Raw genomic sequence first — 21,846 nt, 5'->3', positions numbered from 1 at the left:
TTGATTCTAACTTGAATGGACAGACAGTTCATGGGAATCTCAACAGCCTGACCTTTAGTTACATAGCATAAAAGGAACAAAAGCACAATAATTCAACCGCCCTGATCTTAAAACATAATGAGCAATGTATTACTGTTGCAGAGTGTTGCAAGTCCCCATCTGTTTGTGACATTAAATGAACCATATTACCAACTATTTCCCATTAACACGGTGTGCTTCTGCACCAGCTGGCTGCTGGCAATGGTCCTTTTGGTTCAGACTAGACTTTGTACTTTTCTCTAAGTGAAAATTAGGATCAGGGAGCTAAAAGACACTTCTAATTTGTTTAAGGCAAGAAAGTTGGCTGCACTTTGGGCATTAAATGCCCACTGCTCTTGGGACTCTCCTGCAATTACCTTTTCCACCTGCAGGTATATGAGTAATAATGCAATTTACTAAGTGCTGGAGATTCAATTGGAAATGTTCCAAATCGTTAGCCCGAACATGGAGAATTTCTAGTGCAGGACTGTCAGTAACTAGATGTGACAAATGCAAGATAATTACTGAAGGAGCAGGGTGTGTATTGATAAATGAAGAGAATTATCATTATGCAGTGAGCTGGTACGATCTGAAAACGGTGTTTAAAGATGAGCAAATGCCACAATGTTCTGCTTGTTAAAAACTGTGTGCACATTGGAAACCTAATTTACTACCAACTTGTCATAGGATCAGTTTACTCCATAAAGAGGGAATCTCTTCAACAGGAACCTCTTTACAATGTAAACAATAAAAGGAAATTGTATTAAAGCTCAATATCCTTCCATAACATTACTAAATACGGATGGGATGATCAAGGATAATTGGCTAGTCAAGAGTTACTGGAGCCCAATAGTGAGGGGGGGGATGAATCCATTTCAAATGAAAAACTCATTAACTTAGAACTGCTTCATCATTTTCTTATTGTAACAGTGTGCTAACTCATCTTGTTGGGTAACCCTCTGAGTCAATATAGTAAACCATACCCGGGAGACTGATGAGAATTTTTTTTTAAGAACAGGAAAAGGTCACTATTAAATTGTTCTCCTTGGATCTTTCAATTGTTTCTCTCTCCAGAAAAGTTCCTATCCATCCCAAACTCATTTTCTGCCTTTTTAATTGTTTTTCAACTAATTCCAGAACATCAACTCTTCTTGGCTTTAGTTGCCTTTGTTGTAGTCCATATAGCTAAATGTTCCATCAACTTCCTCATATATTTTGTATCTTAATAATTTAAAGGCACTTCCTGCACCAATCAAGCCTTGAGGCAAGCTGAAAGAAAGTTGGCTGTTGATTACTGATGCTCCAGAGCACAAGACAATAGGAACCCCACAGGCTGGCACTGCATCCAATATGATCAAGGCTGATGTACCCCAGGCCTCATTTCCTCTTTGCTGTCAGTTCCCCACCACCTTAAATTTGTCATTCTTTCATAAATCTACCCCCTCTTTAAATACTTCCAGTGATCCATCCTCCACAGCCCCAGAGAAGTGAATTCCAGAGATTCTCCACATAAACAAAACAGTGCAAGTGGAGAAAGTGGCTTAAACTTGATCATTTCTAACACCATCATGTGTCACTCCACTTACAAGGTCAAGCCATCAGACGCCTTTTCGTCTGCATTACTGTGACGGATCTCTCACTGATCATCCTGAGCTGTTCCCATATCAAAATTTCTAAGCCTCACCAACAGGAAGATATGGAGAGATAAATGCAGGAATTTACTTCATACATTCCCCACATGCATTAATGGCAGAAGATGCTTTGTGAGATGTGCCACATGGGCTTGTGCAGTTCACTTACCTTTCCGACTGGCTTTGTTCCTTCCCAGTTCCTCTTTTCCAGAGAAGGAGGTACCTGATAGATGTCCTGGGCTGGATTCATGGAAGGGGGCACTTGGTAGATGTCCTGGACTGGATTCATGGATGGAGGTATTTGGTAGATATCCTGTCCAGGACCCATGGATGGGGGCACCTGATAGATATCCTGAGGTGGACTCTTGGATGGTACCTGATAGATGTCCTGGGATTGACTCAGAGATGGAGGGACCTGATAAATCTCCTGGTTTGGGTTCATGGGCTGGGTCAAATGGCCTTGAGCTGCTGTCTTCTGATACAAGGTCTGCTGCTGTTGCTTTGTTGGGGTAGCTGGGTACTTGTTCGACTGGTTCTGCAGCGCAGGAGGAACCTGATACAAGCTCTGCTGTACTTTGTTTGATGAGGGCATCATATAGACGTTGTCTCCCTGGGGCAGGTAAGCAGGATGCATAGCTGTATACTGTGAGGATTGGGATGGCATTTGGTAAACATTCTGTTGTTGGTAAGGCTGTTGTGATTGTGGGGACTGTTGTGCCGGGCTGGAACTCGGCTGCTTTTTCTCATACATTCCCACCAGGATCTTTAGCCGGTTTCCGGGCACGATACCTTGCCGTCCATGTAGCGAGCAAAGCCACCAGCCATCCAAGCCTCCCGTGTTCCGTTCCAAAACCGTCATGATATCCCCTTTGCGAAACGTCAGTTCATCTGGTGATTCAGCCACATTGTCATACAAGGCTTTAGCCAGTACATTCTGGAAGGAAAATAGTTAAGAGTTAAAAAAGCTTGTCTGATATAATTGGCATGACCTGCATGCACAAACCTTGATTACAGTACATGTTCTTCTAGACAAAATTTCAAATCAAATAATTGCATGAATAAATTTTAAAAATACTGGTTTTAAACCGCTTAGATAATTAATTTTCAACTTGTCTCATTTATGATGTTTTCTTGTGTTACTAGTGAAAAAACTAGAGCAGATCCCTTATAACTAGCCATACTGAAATCTACAAGTAGGTAAATATTTTTCCACATAACATGGACAAGGGGGTTTTGAAGAGCCAGTTTCTGTGCTGGACAACCCTATGTCTACAACGTGATAATTACCTATCTCACCAGTCCAAGGGGTTAAGTGTGTACCGTGGGACAGATCTGATCAGAAAATTGATTGCCCTTAATGCACCTTTTGCAAAGTCACCAAATTGCTTCAAGGTCCTCAGTGAATAAGGTGCACACGCCCGAGCAGAGATGCCTGTTACATTAAATTACATCCAATGACATGCAACCATATCTGAACACCATTTCTGGTAAATTCAATTCCATCTGCAAAGACGTAACAGACCTGGGCCACTTCAGTAGAAGCAAAACTCTATGGAAAACAGAGCCCTTTTGTGCTGAACTTAGAGCAAACAAGAGGGCCCATACATGTTTTACTCTGTCAGTCACCTTCAGGATGTACTGTATGCCCAATCATGAACCCAAAGCCTTCCGACCCAATCGTGGCACATCTTATTTTGCCACAGCCAATCATGAGCTCCATCATCCTACACTAATATACTAATCCAATGCTCCACTCCTGACTCAAACCCCTCCCAACCCACTAAATTACACTCCAGACCTCCTCCATCCTTCACCTTTTAGAGTCATAGAAAGCCACAGCACAGAAACAGGCCCTTCAGCCCATCCAGTCCATGCCATACCGCTTTGAAGTTCAAGGTGCAGCATTTGTTATCAAAGTTTGTATACCTTGGGATTAGTCTTCTTGCGGGCAGCCACAAAACAAAAAAGCACAAAAAAACCCACACCATAAAGACAGTCATATATCCAATGTCAAAAAAAAGAACAAATCGTACAAACCATCAAAAAGAAAACTCAATGGGCCAGATGGCCTAATTCTGCTCCTATGTCTAATGGTCATATGGTGACAGAAAACATCAGAGGAACTCTGCAGGTCAGGTAGCATCTTTGTAGAGGAATAAATAGTTGACGTTTTAACTGTAACCCTTCCAGTCCTGGATTTGCAGAATCTCTTGAGGTTATGATTTCCTGCATTTTTACACAGTGCCTTTTATAAAGATAGTGCAACATCCGTCAGTCAAGGTCCACACTATCCTGGTGATGCATTCCTCTCACAGCCACGACCGGGCAGGAGGTACATGAGCACGAATTTCCACTCCACAGGTTCAGGAATAGCTACTCTCCTTTAACTATTCGGTTCTTGAACCAACCTGCACAAGCCTAATCTCTACCTCAGTATGGGAACACGATGACTATTTTGACCACTTTACACCATAATGGACTTTGTTAATTTGTGTTTTAATGGTGTCCGTTGCATACTTTTGTGAAATTTGTATTTAAGTTTTTTTTGCAAATGATTTGAATCTGATGCCATGTGCCTGTGACACTGCTGCCAGCAGGATCTTTCATTGCACCTGTGCATGCTTGACAAACTCCATTTTAATGCTGAGGGCTTCAATCCACCCCAAAGTGCTTAAAAAACAGCAAATCGCTTCTGAAGTACAGGTGCTCTTACTTGGATACAGCAGACTCTCAGAATTGAAGAGTTAATATACAATAGCCAGCACCGCGAGATCCCACACTCCGTCAGCCAGAAAAAGCGGGATCTCCGTCCGGGTAGCCACCCACTTCAATTCTACTTCCCATTCCGACATGACGGTCCACAGCCTCCTCTACTGCCGTGATGAGGCCACTCTCAGGTTGGAGGAGTAACACCTTATATTCTGAAGGGTAAACTACAGCCTGATGGATTGATTTCTTGAACTTCTGGTAATACCCCCCGCCCCATTCCGATTTCCCTCTCTCACCTTATCTCCTTGCCTGCCCATAACCTTCCTCTGGTGCTCCTTCCCCTTCTTCCTTGGCTTCTACCCTCACCTATCAGATTCCCCTTTCTCCAGCTCTTTACCTCTTTCACCTATCAGCTTCCCAATTCTTTACTTCTCCCCTCCCCCAGTTTCACCCTGCCCTCCCCCTACCTTCTTAGTCTTTTTTTTCCAATCCTGATGAAGGGTCCCAGCCCAAACATCAAACGTTTACTTTTTCCCATAGATGATGCTTGGCTTGCTGAGTTTCTCTAGCATTCTGAGTGTTTACATCATTTACAAACAGCCTTTCACAGAGCGAGACATGAAGAATTAAAAGGCATAAATGGAAAATTAGTAAGACATATTTTTTTAAAAAAATCAGGTAAAACAGAATTCGATTCTTGAAATAATCCCCGACGATGGTGCAGAGATAAAAGTGACTAAGTAGGTGGGGAAGTTAAGTCAGCACAGGAATGAGTCAAAAAGTTACTATCTTTTCCTCAATGCTTAATTTTCTCATTGATGCAAGGAATCGCCACGTAATCATAAACTGCACCATTAGAGAGGAAGGAGTAATTGGGGCTACCTACTTCGGCACTACAATCATATTGTTGATGGCGTGCTTCTGGGACACCAGTGACAATCATTTCCCCACATTAAATCAGCCTAATCTAGAAGAAGGATGATAGTTTGGACCTGCCTGCAGTGAAAAAACAATTAAAAGGCAAGGAAACAAGGAACGCCCAGCTAACATCATGTAGCTTCCTGTAGTGAACATTCATCTCCTGCCATCTGAGTCACCAACCGTAAACATGTGATGATAAAATTCATGAAAAGCTGCGCAGAGCTGAAATGTGGATAGCAATAGGATTCACTGCTATTTGTCACATTGTCTCCTAACTTTCCCAATTTCCTCTATTAATCCATTTCCTTGTAAAAACTAATCAACCCTCAGTTTTACCACAGCACATTCCCCTTTAAGAACAATCCATTGTTTCATTTAGTGAAGATCAATTGACAGATAACGTTCAAGTCTATTAGAACAGCAAATTAATGTCCTTCCTTCAAAATTAGTCCTTTGTCCTTAAGGGCCTCTTTGGTTCCGTGGAAGAAGCATTTATAGTGATAAGAACTTCCAGCAGTTACCAAACTGTCAAGGAACTACTTTCCACCCACTTAATTGAATATATGCACACATAGTCATACAACATGCATCACAGAATATGGGACTTTTGTCAAAGTCCTTACTAAGTGACAGACCGATCGGGAAGGCTACGTCGCATGAGAATCAAGAAGGATAGCAAAATGAATTCAGAACTGGCTCACTGATAGGAGGCAGAGGGTGATGGCAGAAGGTCGATTCTTTGACTGGAGCCCTGTGAATGTAGAGTGCCCCAAAGGCCAGAGATGGGACCCATGTATGTTATTTGTTACATACGCAAATGATTCTGATATGAATGTACATTGCATGATATGCAGGTTTGCTCAGGATACTAAAGGATGAGGTCCTGTTGATGGTGAAACACGTTACAACGAACTACAAAAAGACCTTGGGGGGACAGGTTACAGAATGGCAAAGGCATTTCAATTTAGATAAGTCTGAAGTGGTGCACTTTCAGCAGTCAAACCAGGATAGGTCTGGCACTGTGAATGGCAGGGCACTGATAAGTGTTATGGAACAGAAGAACTGGGAGTACAAGTACACAGTTTACTGAAAGTGACCACACAAGCAGACGTGTGGTGAAGGTGGCATTTAGCAGAATGGCCTTCATCAGCCAGGGCATCAAGTTTAGCTTTAGGGACATTATGTGGCAGTTATACGAGTCATTGTAGATCTTGGGAGTGTCGTGTACAGTTTTGGTCACCCTGTTACAGAAAAGGCACTGACAAGCAAGAAAGGTGTAGAAGGGATTTACGATGATGACATAAGAACAGAAGAAGTAGGAGCCGGAGTCGGCCATCTGTCCCGTCCAGCCTGCTCCGCCATTCAATAAGATCATGGCTGATCTTGGACTCATCTCCTCCTACCTGCCTTTCCCCCATAACCTTTAATTCCCCTACTACGCAAACATCTATCCAACCTTGTCTTAAACATATTTACTGAGGTAGCCTCCCCTGATTCATTGGGCAGAGAATTCCACAGATTCACCACCCTCTGGGAAAAGCAGTTCCTCCTCATCTCCATCCTAAATCTACTTCCCTGATCCTTGAGGCCATGTCCCCTAGTTCTAGTCTCACCTACCAGTGGAAACAACTTTCCTGCCCCTCTCTTATCTATCCCTTTTCATGATGCTGTCTGGACTAGAGGGCCTGAGTTATAGGGAGAGACCAGCACTGTGGAGTGCAGGAGAATGAAGGAACAACCTCACAGAAGTTTATAAAATCATGAGGGATGTGGATGGTCATAATCTTTTCCCTAGGGCTAGGGAATCCAAAACTAGAGGGCACAGACACAAGAGTGGAGAGATAACTTTTTTTTTACATGGAGGGTAATGAGTACCTGAGATGAGGTGCTGGAGGAAGTGATCGAGGCAGCCACAATTACAACGTATGAGAGCTATTTGAATAGGGGAGGAATTTAGAGAATTATTTGTTAAACATGGACAACTGGGACTAGGTGTGGTCAGCATGGACCTGTTGGGTGGGGTGCCTGTTGTATGCTGTATTACTCTACAACACTGCAGCCCAGGGACAGGCCCTTCAGTCCCTGATGAATGCACCAAGTATAAAGTTCAACTAATTCCTTCTACCTGCACACGATCCACATCCCTCCATGTTCATGTGCTTGTCTGAAGCACTACTGTCACAATCATGACACCTTATTCCATTACATCAAAGGATTTAAATACAATGCAATTACCAGAATCAGATTATATGATATGAAACTTGTCATCTTACGGCAGCAGTGGAGTGCAACGACACAAAATGACAATAAATTACCAAACGATTAAATAGCACAAAAAGAAAGGAATAATGAGGCAGTGTTTGTGAGTTCATGGACCAATCAGATATCTGTTGGTGGAGGGGCAAAAGCTGTTCCTAAATCACTGAGAGGATGAAGGTGTTGAACAGCTTTGATATTGTCTTTGTGCACCAAAGTGGAGAATGGCAAAGCCAATGAGATTGCAATTTGCCTACCATAACAACAGGTCTCCAGCAAATGCAGACGGTCCAGGAACATGCTCAGGCAAGAGTTAATACTAGCCATAACCAACCTCTCAAAGTACTTCATGACAATAGTCACAAGTGCTACCAGGCTGTAGTCATTGAGGCAGTTCACTGTGAACTACCGGTGTATTGCTGCCATTTGAGGGAGGTGGGAACATCAGATCACAGCAGTGAGCGGCTGACGACACCCTTGAACTCCTCAGCAAGTTGGTCGATACAGGTTTTCAGTACCTGGCCAGGTACACTGTTGAGGCTTGATGCATTGCACAGGTTCACCCTCTTTAAGGATGTTCTGACACTAGCCTCCAAGACAGAGATCAGTGTCATCAGATATTGTGAGGATTTACACTGGGACAGTGTTATTACCCCTTTTGAAGCATGAATAAGAGGCACTGAGATCACTGGGGAGTGAAGTACCACTGACATTTATGCTATTATGTTTCGCCTTCTAGTAAGTATCGGCACTAGAACCCTGCTACAGCTGTTCTGCATTCAAGTGTCCCTCTAACTTCTTTAAGTCGTGCTTGGACTTCATGGAGGATTCTGGACATCACAGATTTCGTCCTCAGTGAATCTCCTGGTTCATCCAGAGTTTCTGGCTTGGATATGTTTGGTGTTTTAGCAAAGGCACGACTGTGTCCACGCCGGTCTTGATGAAGTCAATGATTCATTCAGATCCAAAGTACCGTAGCGTAGTAGTTAGCGCAACACTATTACAGCTCGGGACATTCCAGAGTTCAGAAGACAATTCCAGCACTGTTCAGTAAGGAGTCTTTGTACATCCTCCCTACGGAATGTGTGGGTTTCCCCTGGAATTCTCCTGTTTCCTCCCGCGTTCCGAAGACATAAGGGAGTTTAACTGGTCTTTGTAAGTTGTTCTGTGATGAGGTTAGGTTAATCGTGATTGTGAGGTTGCTGGAATGGCATGGCTCGAAGGGCCAGATAACATAAAAAATTAGACGAATCCCTGAATATGGTCCAGTCTACCAATTCAAAGCACTCCTAATCCTCCCCCTCCCCTGACCACACCTTTGCAGTGCTCACAGTTGGTACTACAGTCGTCAATCTCTTCCTATCCACTGGGCGTAGCAGCACAGCCAGGTAATTAGACTTGCCAAACTGCGAGATGATACGGTAAGCATTCTTCACGGTAGCGTTCTGCAGGATGCTGGTGGTAGTTGGTCAGAGATTTATTCAAGCCAGCCTGGTTGACGTCCTGACAATGATCAGGAAGGTATCAGGGTGTGCTCAACCCCTTCAGTGCCAGCCTGATGTTTGCCAATGGTGGATTGTACACTGCCACCAGGATGAACAGAATGGACAACACTCGACCGCCAGGTGTTCCAGGTTGGGGACCATGTCTGTGCACCAACCATACAGTAAACAGTGGTGCCTTTGCCTTTACTGATGTTGTCATCCGGTCCATGAATTGGAAGGTGAAGCCTACAGCTGGAGAGCTGTCAGGAGAACTGTGTCTCTGTGAAGCAAAGTAGACAACAGTCTCCAGTGTCGCTTTGGTGCTGCAGTCTCGCTCAGAGGGCTTCAAACTGATTTTCCAGAGAGCAAAGGTCACAAAGACTGCATTAAGATGCTTTTTGATAAGCATGTTGTTCACATATTAGTCTAAAATAAGTGCACATCACAAACAGAAGAACAACAAAAAAAAAAGGTTAAACAAAGACAGATTTTCCTTCTCATTTTGCCTGAGGTAACTCAGAGGTCAACATCAGGAAAGCACCCAGACTCCAGGAAAAGAAACATTCTTGTCAGAGCCAGGTACACTTCCTGAAGGCTCGAGAGACAAAGAGCATTGCACACTGTGTTTACGACAGTTGTACAGTAATCAGTGCAATGGAAGAAATATTGATGTTGTATATTTCCCAAGTAATGGCTTCACTGAGTTAAGACACCTGGTGACAAGGCAGTTTGAGAGACTTTGTTCAATACAAAATCGCCCTCACTGTGGGTGGGGAAAGGTGTGAGAAGTGGAGGCAGAGGGGTGTGCTGCGAGTGGGTCTGGAGGTCCAATACCAGCAACAAATCAAACAAAGTATTCTGTTAAATTTTTGAGTCAAAGCTGTTTTGAATTAATATCTTGATCAGAATATAAGTTCAGGAATTGTAGTTATTTGCTACTAATGACAGAGGCAGACCAACATAAGAATGTTACTGTATCCAAATGTGTAGCTGTTTCACACTCAATGACTTGCCAAAGGTAATTTCCAAATTCCTGCTACACAGCTCCACTGCCAACAACGATATCCATCCCGTGCTGTCCTCCATTGAGGGCTAAAAGCTTCACCTACACCAGAAAGCGTCAGCAACAGAAGGTTTAGACAGTTGTCCAAAACAGCAAGTTCTGGCTTGAACACAAGTCTGAGGACAAAGTGGGAGCTGTTTGTTAATGGGAACGGAATCACAGTTCTGAAGTATTGCTACCTTACACCTTTCCTAACAGGGTAGAGCTCTGACAAGAAATCTTCTCCAACTTTGACATTTCTTCCTGTGAGTATTCCGAGAATAGTGGAATTGGATTTGCTGTTCATCGAAGTCACTGCCAAGCTGGCTCTAGTGTTATCACAACAAAAGGGTTTTTTTTCCACCTTGAACCCAGGTCACCAGGAAGTAAAACAATAGCCCAGGCTAGAGAATTGCAACATACGATAATGAACGCATTGTAAATAAAGTACTAGAAAAAATACTCTCAACATGATCGACACTAATAATTATTTCTAAACCTGTTACCTCATGAAAGTACTTGTTGTTCAGGAGGTAATTACTTGGCATGTCAAGGTTACGAAAAGTGTGGCATAAACACAAGCTCTGCCTCACTTTTTATCCTCCTGACAATTCAAATAGTTGCTTCTTTAAAAGTAATGATTTCCATTAATGAAGAATCTTTACAATGGACAGGCATCTTTCTTTTTGAAAGGAACGAAACAATGTGACCTGCGGTAAATATAAGGCACGGGAGCAAATGAAAATCACGTTTGCTTTGCAAATCTCTGTCAATCTCTTCCTTCAGCATGTCAGGATCCATCTCGCTTTGCTTTCAGTAGTGTCATCAGCTTTGACCCGAGTCACCAAAACAAGCAATGGTTCTAATGCCTCAGATATAAAACGGCATCATATGCAAGGTAGTGATTTACTCTTCAGTCCTCACCTAGATTCTCTCTCTGGTCATAAATGCGCTATTAACAAAACCAGGCTGACAACTGCCAGCAATGCTCCCAGTTTGTGTGGCTTGGTGAGACCTAGGCAAGTCCATGCTCTGTTCTTCAGTTGGGTCTGCACAGAAAGCACGGGGTAGCTGTTTCATTTGGGTTTAGGAGCAAAGATCAGTGAAAAATCACTGTTCTTGTCACATCCAGAAAACTTATGTAAAATATGCCTTTGAGGGACAGGATTATAAATTGAGCTGCAAATATGCAGACTCTGAAATAACTTGAAGCTACTTTGGTAAGGCCCCCGCTATTCACAATGATCTGGATGAGGGAGCTAAACACAGCATGCATTTAGTTAAACTTGCAGAGGACACAAGATAGGGAGGTGCAGTGGGGAGTTTGAGCTGTGAAGAGGAAGAGAATTCAATGTGATTTCGACAAGTTGCAGGAGTCGGCCCATGTATGGCTATGCAGAACAATGTGGATAAATGTGAAGTTATACACTCAGTTCTTACAACAGGGAAAAAAAGTTTATTTCCTGGCCGGTGATGGACTGGGGAAAGGGAAGGTATAATGAGACCTTGTCAGTCTCTGAAAGCAAACTATCAGGAAGGCAACAGTAGGGTAGTAGTTGTTCAGTTGAGTCTGACTCTTTGTGACCTCATGGACCATAGGGCAAGATACAGAAACAGACTGCCAGGCCTTTCTTCCACGCAGATACTGCTGCTGCCCAGGTTGGCCAGGACCATCTGCCTTGAAGTCCAGAGTTGATGCCACTACACCACCAGCCGGCCCAGGGTAGCAGTTAGTGTAACACTATTACAATGCCAACAACCCGGGCTTAATTCCACCATTGTCTGTAAGGAGTTTGGACATTCTCCCTGTGACCATGTGGGTTTCTTCTAGGTGCTCTGGTTTTCTCCCATGTTCCAAAGGCATACAGGTTGCTAGGTTAATTGGTCACATGTGTGTGACTGGGCAGTGTGGGAGCATTGTCCCGGAGCATTGTCCCGGAGCATTGTCCCGGAAGCTGTGTCTCTAAATCAGGGGTTCACAACCTTTTTATGCCAAGGATCCCTATCACTAACTGAGATATCTGTGGACACCAGGTTGGGGACCTCTATTCTAAGTAAATAAAAATGACTGCCATTGCAAGCACAATACACAAGAAAGGATGTCCTGATCACATTATGAAATGAGAATGGCAATTTATTGCCAGAAATTGCATTGTTTAAACCCATCTTGATCTCTTCCGTGAGCTTAGACAACACTATCTGAGGAATGATATTCTTGCCAGTGGAGATAGTGAACATTTGTTGCACAGAGCTGAATTCTGGAATGGCAGGACTAACACACAAGGACAGATTGTGTTGTTTTGGCCCATAGTCAGTGCAGGATCAAAGAAGCAGGGGATGTCAAAGGAAGCTCTAAAATTCTAACAGAGGATATTCCCAATAGTCCAGATCCAGGGGTTCAAAGTACGGTGTATGCTGTTCAGAACACAGGTTGTGAGAAATCTGAAATTCTCTCTCACAAGACTCCAAGGCAGTAAATGTATTTTAAGGAGGAGATAGCTATATTTCTTACTGCCAAAGGAATATGGGGAATGTGCAGGAACGGGTTACTGAAAATATTATAATGTTGAAGAAAGGGGTAGGCCAGAAGGACCAAATGGCCCACTCTGCTGCTTTCCACGTTTCTACGGCCAAGTTACAGAACTTGTGAGTTTGCCCATTCGGAGAGAAACTGTGCTTCTTTGTAGGGGTCGTATACTAGCATCAACCTCACTAGAATAAAGTGACTTCAGCAAAAATGACCTGCTGGCCTGACCACCCAGGGGGTGGTGCAGGAGCGGAGTAAGCCGTCGGCCCATAAACCCCTCATTGCCACTCCTGTTGGAATTACAAATGTGACTCTGAGCTTTTCTAGAAACAGGAAGTGCTTGTTCCATGAGTCATGGGCAGTTCTGCTTCATAAATCCTGTGAACTGCAGCACTAATTGCCCAACAACAATTTTTAAACCCGGGAATGCGGATAGCAAATACTAAATTTGGTCATTTTCTCTCCAAAGTGTGTCATGGTGTCATGACATGTTTTAGATTCAGCCTATCATTTTGGTATGCAAGACATGATTTCTTCTTCACTCAAAGTTTAAGCAGCCCTATGTTTTCAATAGCAGATTTCCCTCCAAACAAAAGACTATTCTCAAGTACTGATGGGATATCCATACCTAGCTCAGTCCATCGACAACTGAAATACAGTCATTGTCATGTTTGACTCCATTATTCTTCACATTCAACTGGGAGAGACCACTAGGGTTTATACAATTTCAAATGGAATACGAGTTATAGGTCTTCCACGTATGGAGAGCTTCCTCAATATTCAGATTCATTTAATTATCACATGTAATCGAAACACACAGTGAGACTGAAAAGCGTCATTTGCGGTAACAAACACAACTTAATGATGTGCTGGGAGCAGCCCACAAGTGCCACCACATGTTCTGGCGCCATTGTAGCATGCCTATCACGTTCAGCAGAACAGCATCAGCAAGACAAGCTCCTTTACACAAACACCCCTCCATCAGTAGGCCAGGCCTTCAGTGGACACCAAGATATCGGCCTCTACCTTACCCAGTGGACTCACAGACTCAGGGCTTTGGCCATCGGGCATCAACTTCTGACTGACCTTTGGTATCGACCCCAGGACTCACCCAGGATGACAGAACCCCAAACTCCAGGCTTTGAGCTCTGGGCTCCTGTAACCAAGGGATCATTGCTGACCTGGGATGGGCACCAGCACTCGTCTACACTGTTCTTCATCCACTGCACTTGCCAGCCTGACATCCATCTATAGTATCTTTGTCCACGATATTGCTGGCCTTCGAACGTGGACCAGAGGCTTACACTCCGGCCTGACCTCTCACTCTCCACATCCATATCCCTAAACCCTAATCTAGCACCTAACTCCCCACTCTGTCCCCAAAAATCATCCCTGCAAAGCTAATAAAAAACACCCACGCTTGAGCGTCAACCTTGACAGAGACAGAAGACTTTCTACTGATTAATTCCTTGATGTGGAATCACACAACTTCTCTAGTCACTGGCATTTGTCCCTCCAACAACCTTTCCTTATTTACAACTGTCTGCAAGCTCTTCTACGCACGCATTCTGCTACCTGACGCAAATGATTTGGCCTGCCCCATGAAACACGCTGTATTATTGTATCAATTCAATAGCCATCATAACACAGGATCTTTGTATGAAACCACATTAATAAATCAAAGTAGAACAGAGAATGGTATAGCTCAGCACTGGAACGATGTGCTAAAAGCTCCATTCTCTGTACATTCATTTGCCTGTGTATTGACCTCTTTAACAGCTCTGTTCTATTAGCCTCCATTACCATTCCAGGTACCCACCACGATCTGTGCACATCTCTTTTGAACTCACCCCTTATCACCTCATATGCATCCCTTCTGGTATTGGATATTTTGACCCTGGGATAAAAATACTGGCTGCTCATCTCCGCCACTCAATCTTCCATTTTCTATCAACTCTCCCCTTAGACACCGCTGCTCTAGGAAAACAACTCAAGTTTGTTTAACCTCTCCTTTTAGTAGATGCCCTTTAATCCAGACAGCATCCTAGTAAACCTCTTCTGCTACTTCTCTAAAGCTTCCACATTCTTCCTATAATGGGCAGACCAGAACCGAATGCAATATTGCAGATCTAGCGTACCAGAGTTCTAGCAGACCAGAGTTTTATAAACCTGCAACATAACTTTCCAATTCCTCAACCAATAAAGGCAGGCTTGCCAGGTCCCTTTTCTGCCAGCCTATCAACCCACGTAGCCACTTTCAGGGAGCTATGGACTTTGACTCCAAGATTCCTCTGCAGACCAACACTGTCTAGCCATTAGCAGTGGACCGTCCCTTTGCATTTGATCTCCCAAAGTACAGCCTTCAAACTGTCTGTGAACTTACTAAAACCATCAACGTTATTTACATTACAAACAGCACAGGTAAAGGGACTGATCCTGCAGGTCACCACTAGACACAGATCTCCAGCACTCACCAATGCACTCTGCTTTCTATGAGCAAGTATATTTTGAATCCAAATGGTCAAATCACCATGGATCCCCTTCACCTGAATCTTCTAGATGAACCTACCATGAGGGGCAATGTCAAATGCCTTACTAAAATCCATAGAAGGAAGTTCTACAGCTCTACCTTCATCAATCTCCACTGCCCCCTCCTTGAAAAACTCAATCAGGTTAGTAAGTTATGACTATCTCTAATTAGGTCACCATTTGCCAAATGGTCATAAATCCTATTCTAAGAATCTACTCTAATAACTTTTGTACAGTGATCTTAGATGAGAAACATTCTGATTGCAGAATAGTTATTACTGTTGCATCCAGGGTCTTGTTGCCAATGCACACAGTGGGTTTCTTTAGCTATTACATCTGACCCAGTGATATTAAACCTGCACAATGATTGTTTCTTCCAGTCATTGCATGATGTCAAAATGGCTTCTGCAATTTTTTTCTCTCCCAGTTCATTTTCAGACAGGAGCAGGTTAAGGAATAGACTTGTTCAGTGTTTGACACTGAGTTAACACTTCCATCGTAAGCAGGAAGCGAAAACATTGCTGTTTGCCTCCTTTGGATGTTTTCCAATTCAAGTTACCTGCAGGATGTGTAGACTCGGCTGGGCTGTCAGTGTGAGCTGGACTGGGCTAGGCACTCTGCAGTATATGCAAGGTGTGATGTACCACCTTGAAGAGATCTGCCTACCTTCTCTAAGTTCAAGAGCATTCACTTGTCCAAGAAATACGCAAGGTCCAGAGTCATGCATGGGACTGTCTGGAACCAACCAGAACACAAATTAAGATGGGAGGTACGAAAGACCCATTTCACTTTACTTTATTGTCACTAAACAATTGATACTAGAGCGTACAATCATCACAGCGATATTTGATTCTGCGCTTCGTGCTCTCTGAAGTACAAATCGAAGTAAATATAACAAAAATTTAAATTATAAATCATAATTAGAAAATAGAAAAGGGAAAGTCAGGTAGTGCAAGTCAGGTCCGGATATTTGGAAGGTACAGCCCAGATCCAGGTCAGGATCCGTTCAGCAGTCTTATCACAGTTGGAAAGAAGCTGTTCCCAAATCTAGGCGTAAGAATCTTCAAGCTCCTGAACCTTCTCCTGGAGGGAAGAGGGACAAAAAGTGTGTTGGCTGGGTGGGTCATGTCCTTGATTATCCTGGCAGCACTGCTCCGACAGCGTGCCGTGTAAAGTGAGTCCAAGGATGGAAGATTAGTTTGTGTGATGTGCTGGGCTATGTTCACGATCTTCTGCAGCTTCTTCCAATCTTGGACAGGACAACTTCCATACACAGTTGTTCAGCCTTGGTTTATTAAATATAGTGAACTTTTACACTTCACCAGTGCAGGGTATTTCCACAAGTTTAAGGCACTTCAGGAAGTTCAGAGATAATGCTGGATGGCTGAAAAAAAATGGTGGGCTATGTAGGAGGAAAGGGTTAAATTGACCTTAAGAGTAGTTTAAAAGGCCAACACAGCATTGTAAGCTGAAGGGCCTGTACTGTGTTGCTAACCAAAATGAAGAACTCAACCATTTGAATTCTTCCTTGTTCCTTCAGAATTCCTAAGATACCAACTGAGGGAAAATATGCCCTTTATATCTGAAGTAATCAGATGAAGGTAACACTCAGCTCAACAGCAAGACCCTGATGGTCCAGTTTCCAGTGAGACCTCGATAAATTGGGCACAAAGGAAGCAAAGAGTTTGGCAAATAACATTTAATTTGATCTGCTATGTTTGAAGTGCTAATTAAGCAAATAGATTCCACCACTCACACAATCAGCTATACACATGTATTGGGATGCACACAACCCGGTAATGTGCAGGTGGAGAGCTGAAATCTTCCAACCAACAGCAGAGCTGGAGTGTTGCTGACACATGGGAGACTGGGAGTTACTTCACAAGTGGCTGACTGGATTGATCTTGGTCGAAAGCAGTGTTGTTGACACACCCTCCAAGCACAAGATAGTGTGTCACTCCCTCCCAACCAATCTGTTGCATCTGCCAATTCACGTGCCATGACTTCAGTCCAGTTTTCACTACGTGCTCTGCCCTCATCCTCTCCAGCCAGGCCTGAAATCTCAGTGGAATCAAGCAGCAGTGTTGTTGTAGGAGAAATCTCATCATTATTACATTATCAGTAACAGCTAATTTTACTCAGTTAATCTCTAGCATTAACCTTATGACTGCTACTGTAACTCCAACAGTACTCACTCCAGAACAACGTTTTCTTCCTTCTTTCGCCCCCAAATCAACCGACAGGAATGTCTGGACGCTGTAATTGTATAGCCTGTCCTGACTTGCCTTGCCTCGGCTGTCAGCAAGAGCCACCGTTGAAATGAGATCATTTTCTCTTCTGGTCATCAACCCTTTGCTGCAGGACTAACTCAGGAAACTTCTCTCTCTCTCTCTCTCTCTCTCTCTCCCTCTCTTTGGACTTAATTTATTAATCCTCTCTCCTTCTGCAGCTTCTGTGGGCGGGTCCTCCCTGCTCAAACTTCAGGGGGGGTCAGCCCTCCTGATGGAAAAGTGGGTACGAGCAACGCACGTCCCCAAGCAGGAACTTAACAACCTTCCTCCTCTTGGGCTGCTAAAATGGTCACAGTTGTGCTGATGACAGGGGTGGCACATCAGCCAGGCCTGTCTCTGTCGGACATGAGAATATAAACCTCGCTGTGCTTCCTGCTGCAGGTCACATCCCGTAACAAGATGTTGATGGCAGAATCAAAAAAGGCCGCAGGATCGTCACAATCCAGCAGGCCACCAACACTCGGTACCGACTGGAAGCCAACTGACAGGGTACTGCAGTATGGACAAAGGCCGGGGGCAAAGCAAGAGCCAACACTTCACGGGCAGCCTTTCTGACAGGGAAGTGGCAAGGAAAGATTGCCGAGTACTCAATTTGCAGTGAAGTGGGATGCTAAGGCAGATGGTAGTTGGATTCAGCTCTGGTCGCTAAGGAGGTCAGATACAGTGAAAAGCGCACAGAGTTTGTGCTACGATTCACCTCCCTGAAAGAAATGGAAGAAATGCCATGGGTGCTGCCGAAAGAATTTGCAAAACAATTCTTGCACAAGTTGCCTGGGATGATTTACAGGTATGCAATTGTGAGGATTAAAATGGAAGAGAAATCAGCAGTCCGACAAAAAAAAGAATTCAAGTTCAGAACATAGTCTAGACCAGGGGGTTCCCAGCTTGGGGTCCGTGGGCTCCTTTAATGATGTTAGTCCATGGCAAACGTCTGCTCCGCACTATTTGATGTGACTGCACAGTTTCTGAACGTCTAGGTTAAACGAAAGAGCCCACAGGAGAGGCTGAACAATCAGAGTCAGAACCAGATTCATTATCACTGTTTTATTTGATAAGAAAAGTGTTGTTTTGTGACAACGAAGCAACACTGACAGGCACCCCGTGCCTCTCGTTACAGTGGGGAATGCCAGGAGAATTGTATTCGCACCAGCAGATGCAATGCCATGATTCGAAGTTGGCCTAAAACCAAGACTCGGGAGGTGAAAATTGTTTAATATGAAACACGAGCAGAGTATAACTGTGAACATTTACACCAGTAACTGCATTCCTTTCAACACGCCTCTGCCCTAAATTCATGATTTATGTTGGAATCATCGGAGGGGAGAACAAAAGGCTAGGCCCCGCTGCCCCATTCCCTGCAGACTGGACCAGCTTGCAATGATAGAATGTCTCAAATCAATCCTAATAAGCCAACAGCCACTAACTCCATATGCTGACACGCGTACTTTGACAAGCAGTGATGCTGCAGTTTGGAAGGATAAAGAATTATAACAAATTCTTGACTTCTCTCTACCAGAACTCCTCCTTCAGTTTCGACAAGTACATGCATCGTATTACGGTTGCTGACTCCTCCACAAAATGAATCATGGAAACAGGCTCTTTGGCTCGCGGAATCTCTCCTGGTGTCTAAGTACCCAGTATATGAGACCTGCTTCTCCTCTTCCCTTTTCCAATTCGTCCCACTTTCCCATCTACTCCATCCAGATCCTACCACTTACCCGTACAGTAGGGGCAATTTACAGTTGCCAATTGACCTACCATCTCACATGCCTTTGGGACGTGGGAGGAAATGGGCAGCAGCGCTTGAAAGACAGGCAAGACTAGCAACCCTGTATCCTAGGGTACAGAATTTTCAGGTGAGGCGGGGAGGGATGGTGAAGAGGGAGTGGCATCACAGTTAGTAAATTAATGCATTATTTTAGTATTGAGGGAGCATATCGTAAATGGCTCTTCAAATAAGGCCACATGGGTCTAGATCAGGAACAGAAAAGATGTTGTCATGTGTGGAAGAGGTGCATTTCAGAGCCCACAACAGTCAATGGGGAGTTACAGCAAAGTCTTGTACACAGAATAACAGACCGGGCCTCAGAGCAAAGCCAAGCAAGCTTTCTTTTTTGGCCAGGAGGCTGGCTAAACCCATAAGCAAAAGACCATATAAGATTAAGCTTGTCTGGCTTAGTGCTACCCATCTCCAAGGAACAGCACAAGTAAATGGAGAGCGAAAGCAGCAGACGTGGCTGAACTACTCTATGCGCTTTCAAGTTTAACACTTGTCAGTTCAAGTTGCAGGAGCTAATGTCTGTGCCTTAGCCTGCGCACTCCCATCATTAACTTGATTTCCTCATGCCAAAGGCAGTATTATAGGACCCAAAAAACATAAAAGCCTACTTTAGCGCTGCTAGTGAGGGGCCAGCGCATAAAGTCTGTATCTCACAAGCAAAACTATGGAAGGAAATGGAAGATCTACACATTTCGTAACAAGCAGAGTTGGCAGCATTCTAGGGGCAACATTCTTTTTACTGCATTCTTTAGAAACAAAATCTCACAGCACAGTAATCTGCGCAGATTTATAAGCAGATTGTGTGGTGATTGCTTTTACACAGAGGCTATGGAGAGTTTTATCCACTCAACTCAGAACGTTTATACCTCACCAATGGAAAAATCAAACACAATTCAACAAATTTTCCAAGAAGGGTCACCCAAGAATAAAAGGCAAGAGATTGCTGTGGCTTCAGAGCATCAGAGGACTGCTCCTAGATGCAAGACATAAACGAAGACCATCAGAAAAAAGCCACATAATGCAACCTTGCCCTCGGATAAACAAAAGCAAGTTACTCTTGTTTGTAGACAAAATCATTAATGAAAAGGAAGACAGAGCCAACATTTCAGGAACATCAACATTAGGTTACATCGCAAGCTGAACTTTTAAATTGTACACTTACAAAGCAGGCCCCACCCACATCACCCAAGAGCAAGCATTAGTTCAAAAGCCACAGGATACTTGTGGCGAGACTCCTGTGTACCAGAACTCTGTTCAGATCCTGGATGAATAACAGGAAACCAAATCCACCAGGAACAGAAAAATACCCATTCTACTTTTGAAAAGTAAACAATGGCTTGAGGCGTGGACTATTCTTGTCAAAATAAAACGGCTGTCTACAAGCTGCCCTTTTTCCATCAATCATCGTACAGCATTTAGCTTCCTGGTGGTGGGGGTGTGGCCACCTGGTGATTCAGGTGACATACGCCCAAGTCACGTCAACCACAGGGCCAGAAAGTGGCAAAGAATGTACTCAGTAAAACACCTCAGTGAAGACTAAACCTACAGCAGTTAATAGGTTCGTGAGCAGCAGGTCCATGATGTGAAGCACATCAGAAGGCTAACGGAAGGAATTAACTGAACAGTGAAGCTCAGACATCATGGCCCAATATTACCACAAGGTTTTCCAGACATTGCTTTAACTTCAGCAAGTTAAGGGAGAAATATGTATGAAAATAATTAGTTTTCCTATTGATTCCACCAATCCACCGCTACCATTTCAAAAATACCTCTAAATTGGGGCATTACTTCAAGCACTTTGGATTCCTACAGTCATTCCCTCTGTGTTCAACTGAGTCTAACAATGCTGATCCATAGTCAATTCAGAGCTGTTTTATGTTTGCGTGGGCCCCTGTTACGAGACTGCTGACAATGATTGAGTGGTGTGAATTCCAGATATCATCTTCCCCCAGATCCCAACCAAAATAAAAACGGCTTAAAACTAGCCCTCCTATAACTTCCCTTAGGATAAAATATACCACAGTTTATAGAGACCTAGCGTGGTTGTCAACTCTTTTCTTTTAGCACAGTAGTCTTTATGTCCTTATGAGGAATTCAAACCAAACTTATTTGAATCATCCTGATCTGCAGATTTACTGAATGGAATCTGGACGCATTCCATCCCTTTTACTCAGGAGCTTTCAGTAACAGTCCGACATTGCACAACTGCATGCCAGTGTACGCTGCTCACTGCACTGCTTTCAAATGCTCGACAAGTCCCACCCCCCTTCGCAATAATCCATTCACCCATTTCCACATAGGTCTGATGGACTGTTGGGAATAAGTAACCAGACTATGTGGGTAATTGGCCACCTCTAAAATGAAACTAACGCAGAGGGTGGGAGGAGCAGCAGAAGTGGTGGTTTATTCTCTGAACTACTGAGATGGTTTCCCAGAAATGTTAGCAGTGTTGGAGAGAGAACAGTGGACAAAATTTTGATGTCCAGTGCAAAAACAGATGCACATACAGACAATAACTTTCACGTGGCATTTCATAAGAAGGCATACAACCCATGGAGAATTTGCTGGCTCCCTCAACATACCCAGCAATTCTTCCCCCCTCACCACCCCCCCACAACCTCTTGTTCCTCCATCTCTTTATCAATCTATATCCGTTTC

At 43.8% G+C, this 21,846-nt stretch overlaps 1 protein-coding gene across 4 annotated transcripts in view; it reads right to left on the bottom strand.

The window, feature by feature from the left end:
* Window positions 1–21,846, bottom strand: part of bcar1 (BCAR1 scaffold protein, Cas family member) — a 243,493-nt gene that overhangs the window by 83,670 nt on the left and 137,977 nt on the right. For 2 of the 4 annotated variants that reach the window (XM_059992793.1, XM_059992792.1), the window contains exon 2: window positions 1,819–2,583. In XM_059992793.1, the coding sequence (XP_059848776.1) occupies window positions 1,819–2,583 (765 nt within the window). Of the gene's footprint in view, window positions 1–1,818; window positions 2,584–15,783; window positions 15,820–17,312; window positions 17,478–21,846 lie in introns of those variants that run through there. The other 2 variants (XM_059992790.1, XM_059992791.1) reach the window with 2 other exon arrangements.

The sequence above is a fragment of the Hypanus sabinus genome, chromosome 17 (genome assembly GCF_030144855.1).
Source record: "Hypanus sabinus isolate sHypSab1 chromosome 17, sHypSab1.hap1, whole genome shotgun sequence".
Lineage (NCBI taxonomy): Eukaryota > Metazoa > Chordata > Chondrichthyes > Myliobatiformes > Dasyatidae > Hypanus > Hypanus sabinus.
This window is presented reverse-complemented; position numbering and strand designations above follow the sequence as displayed.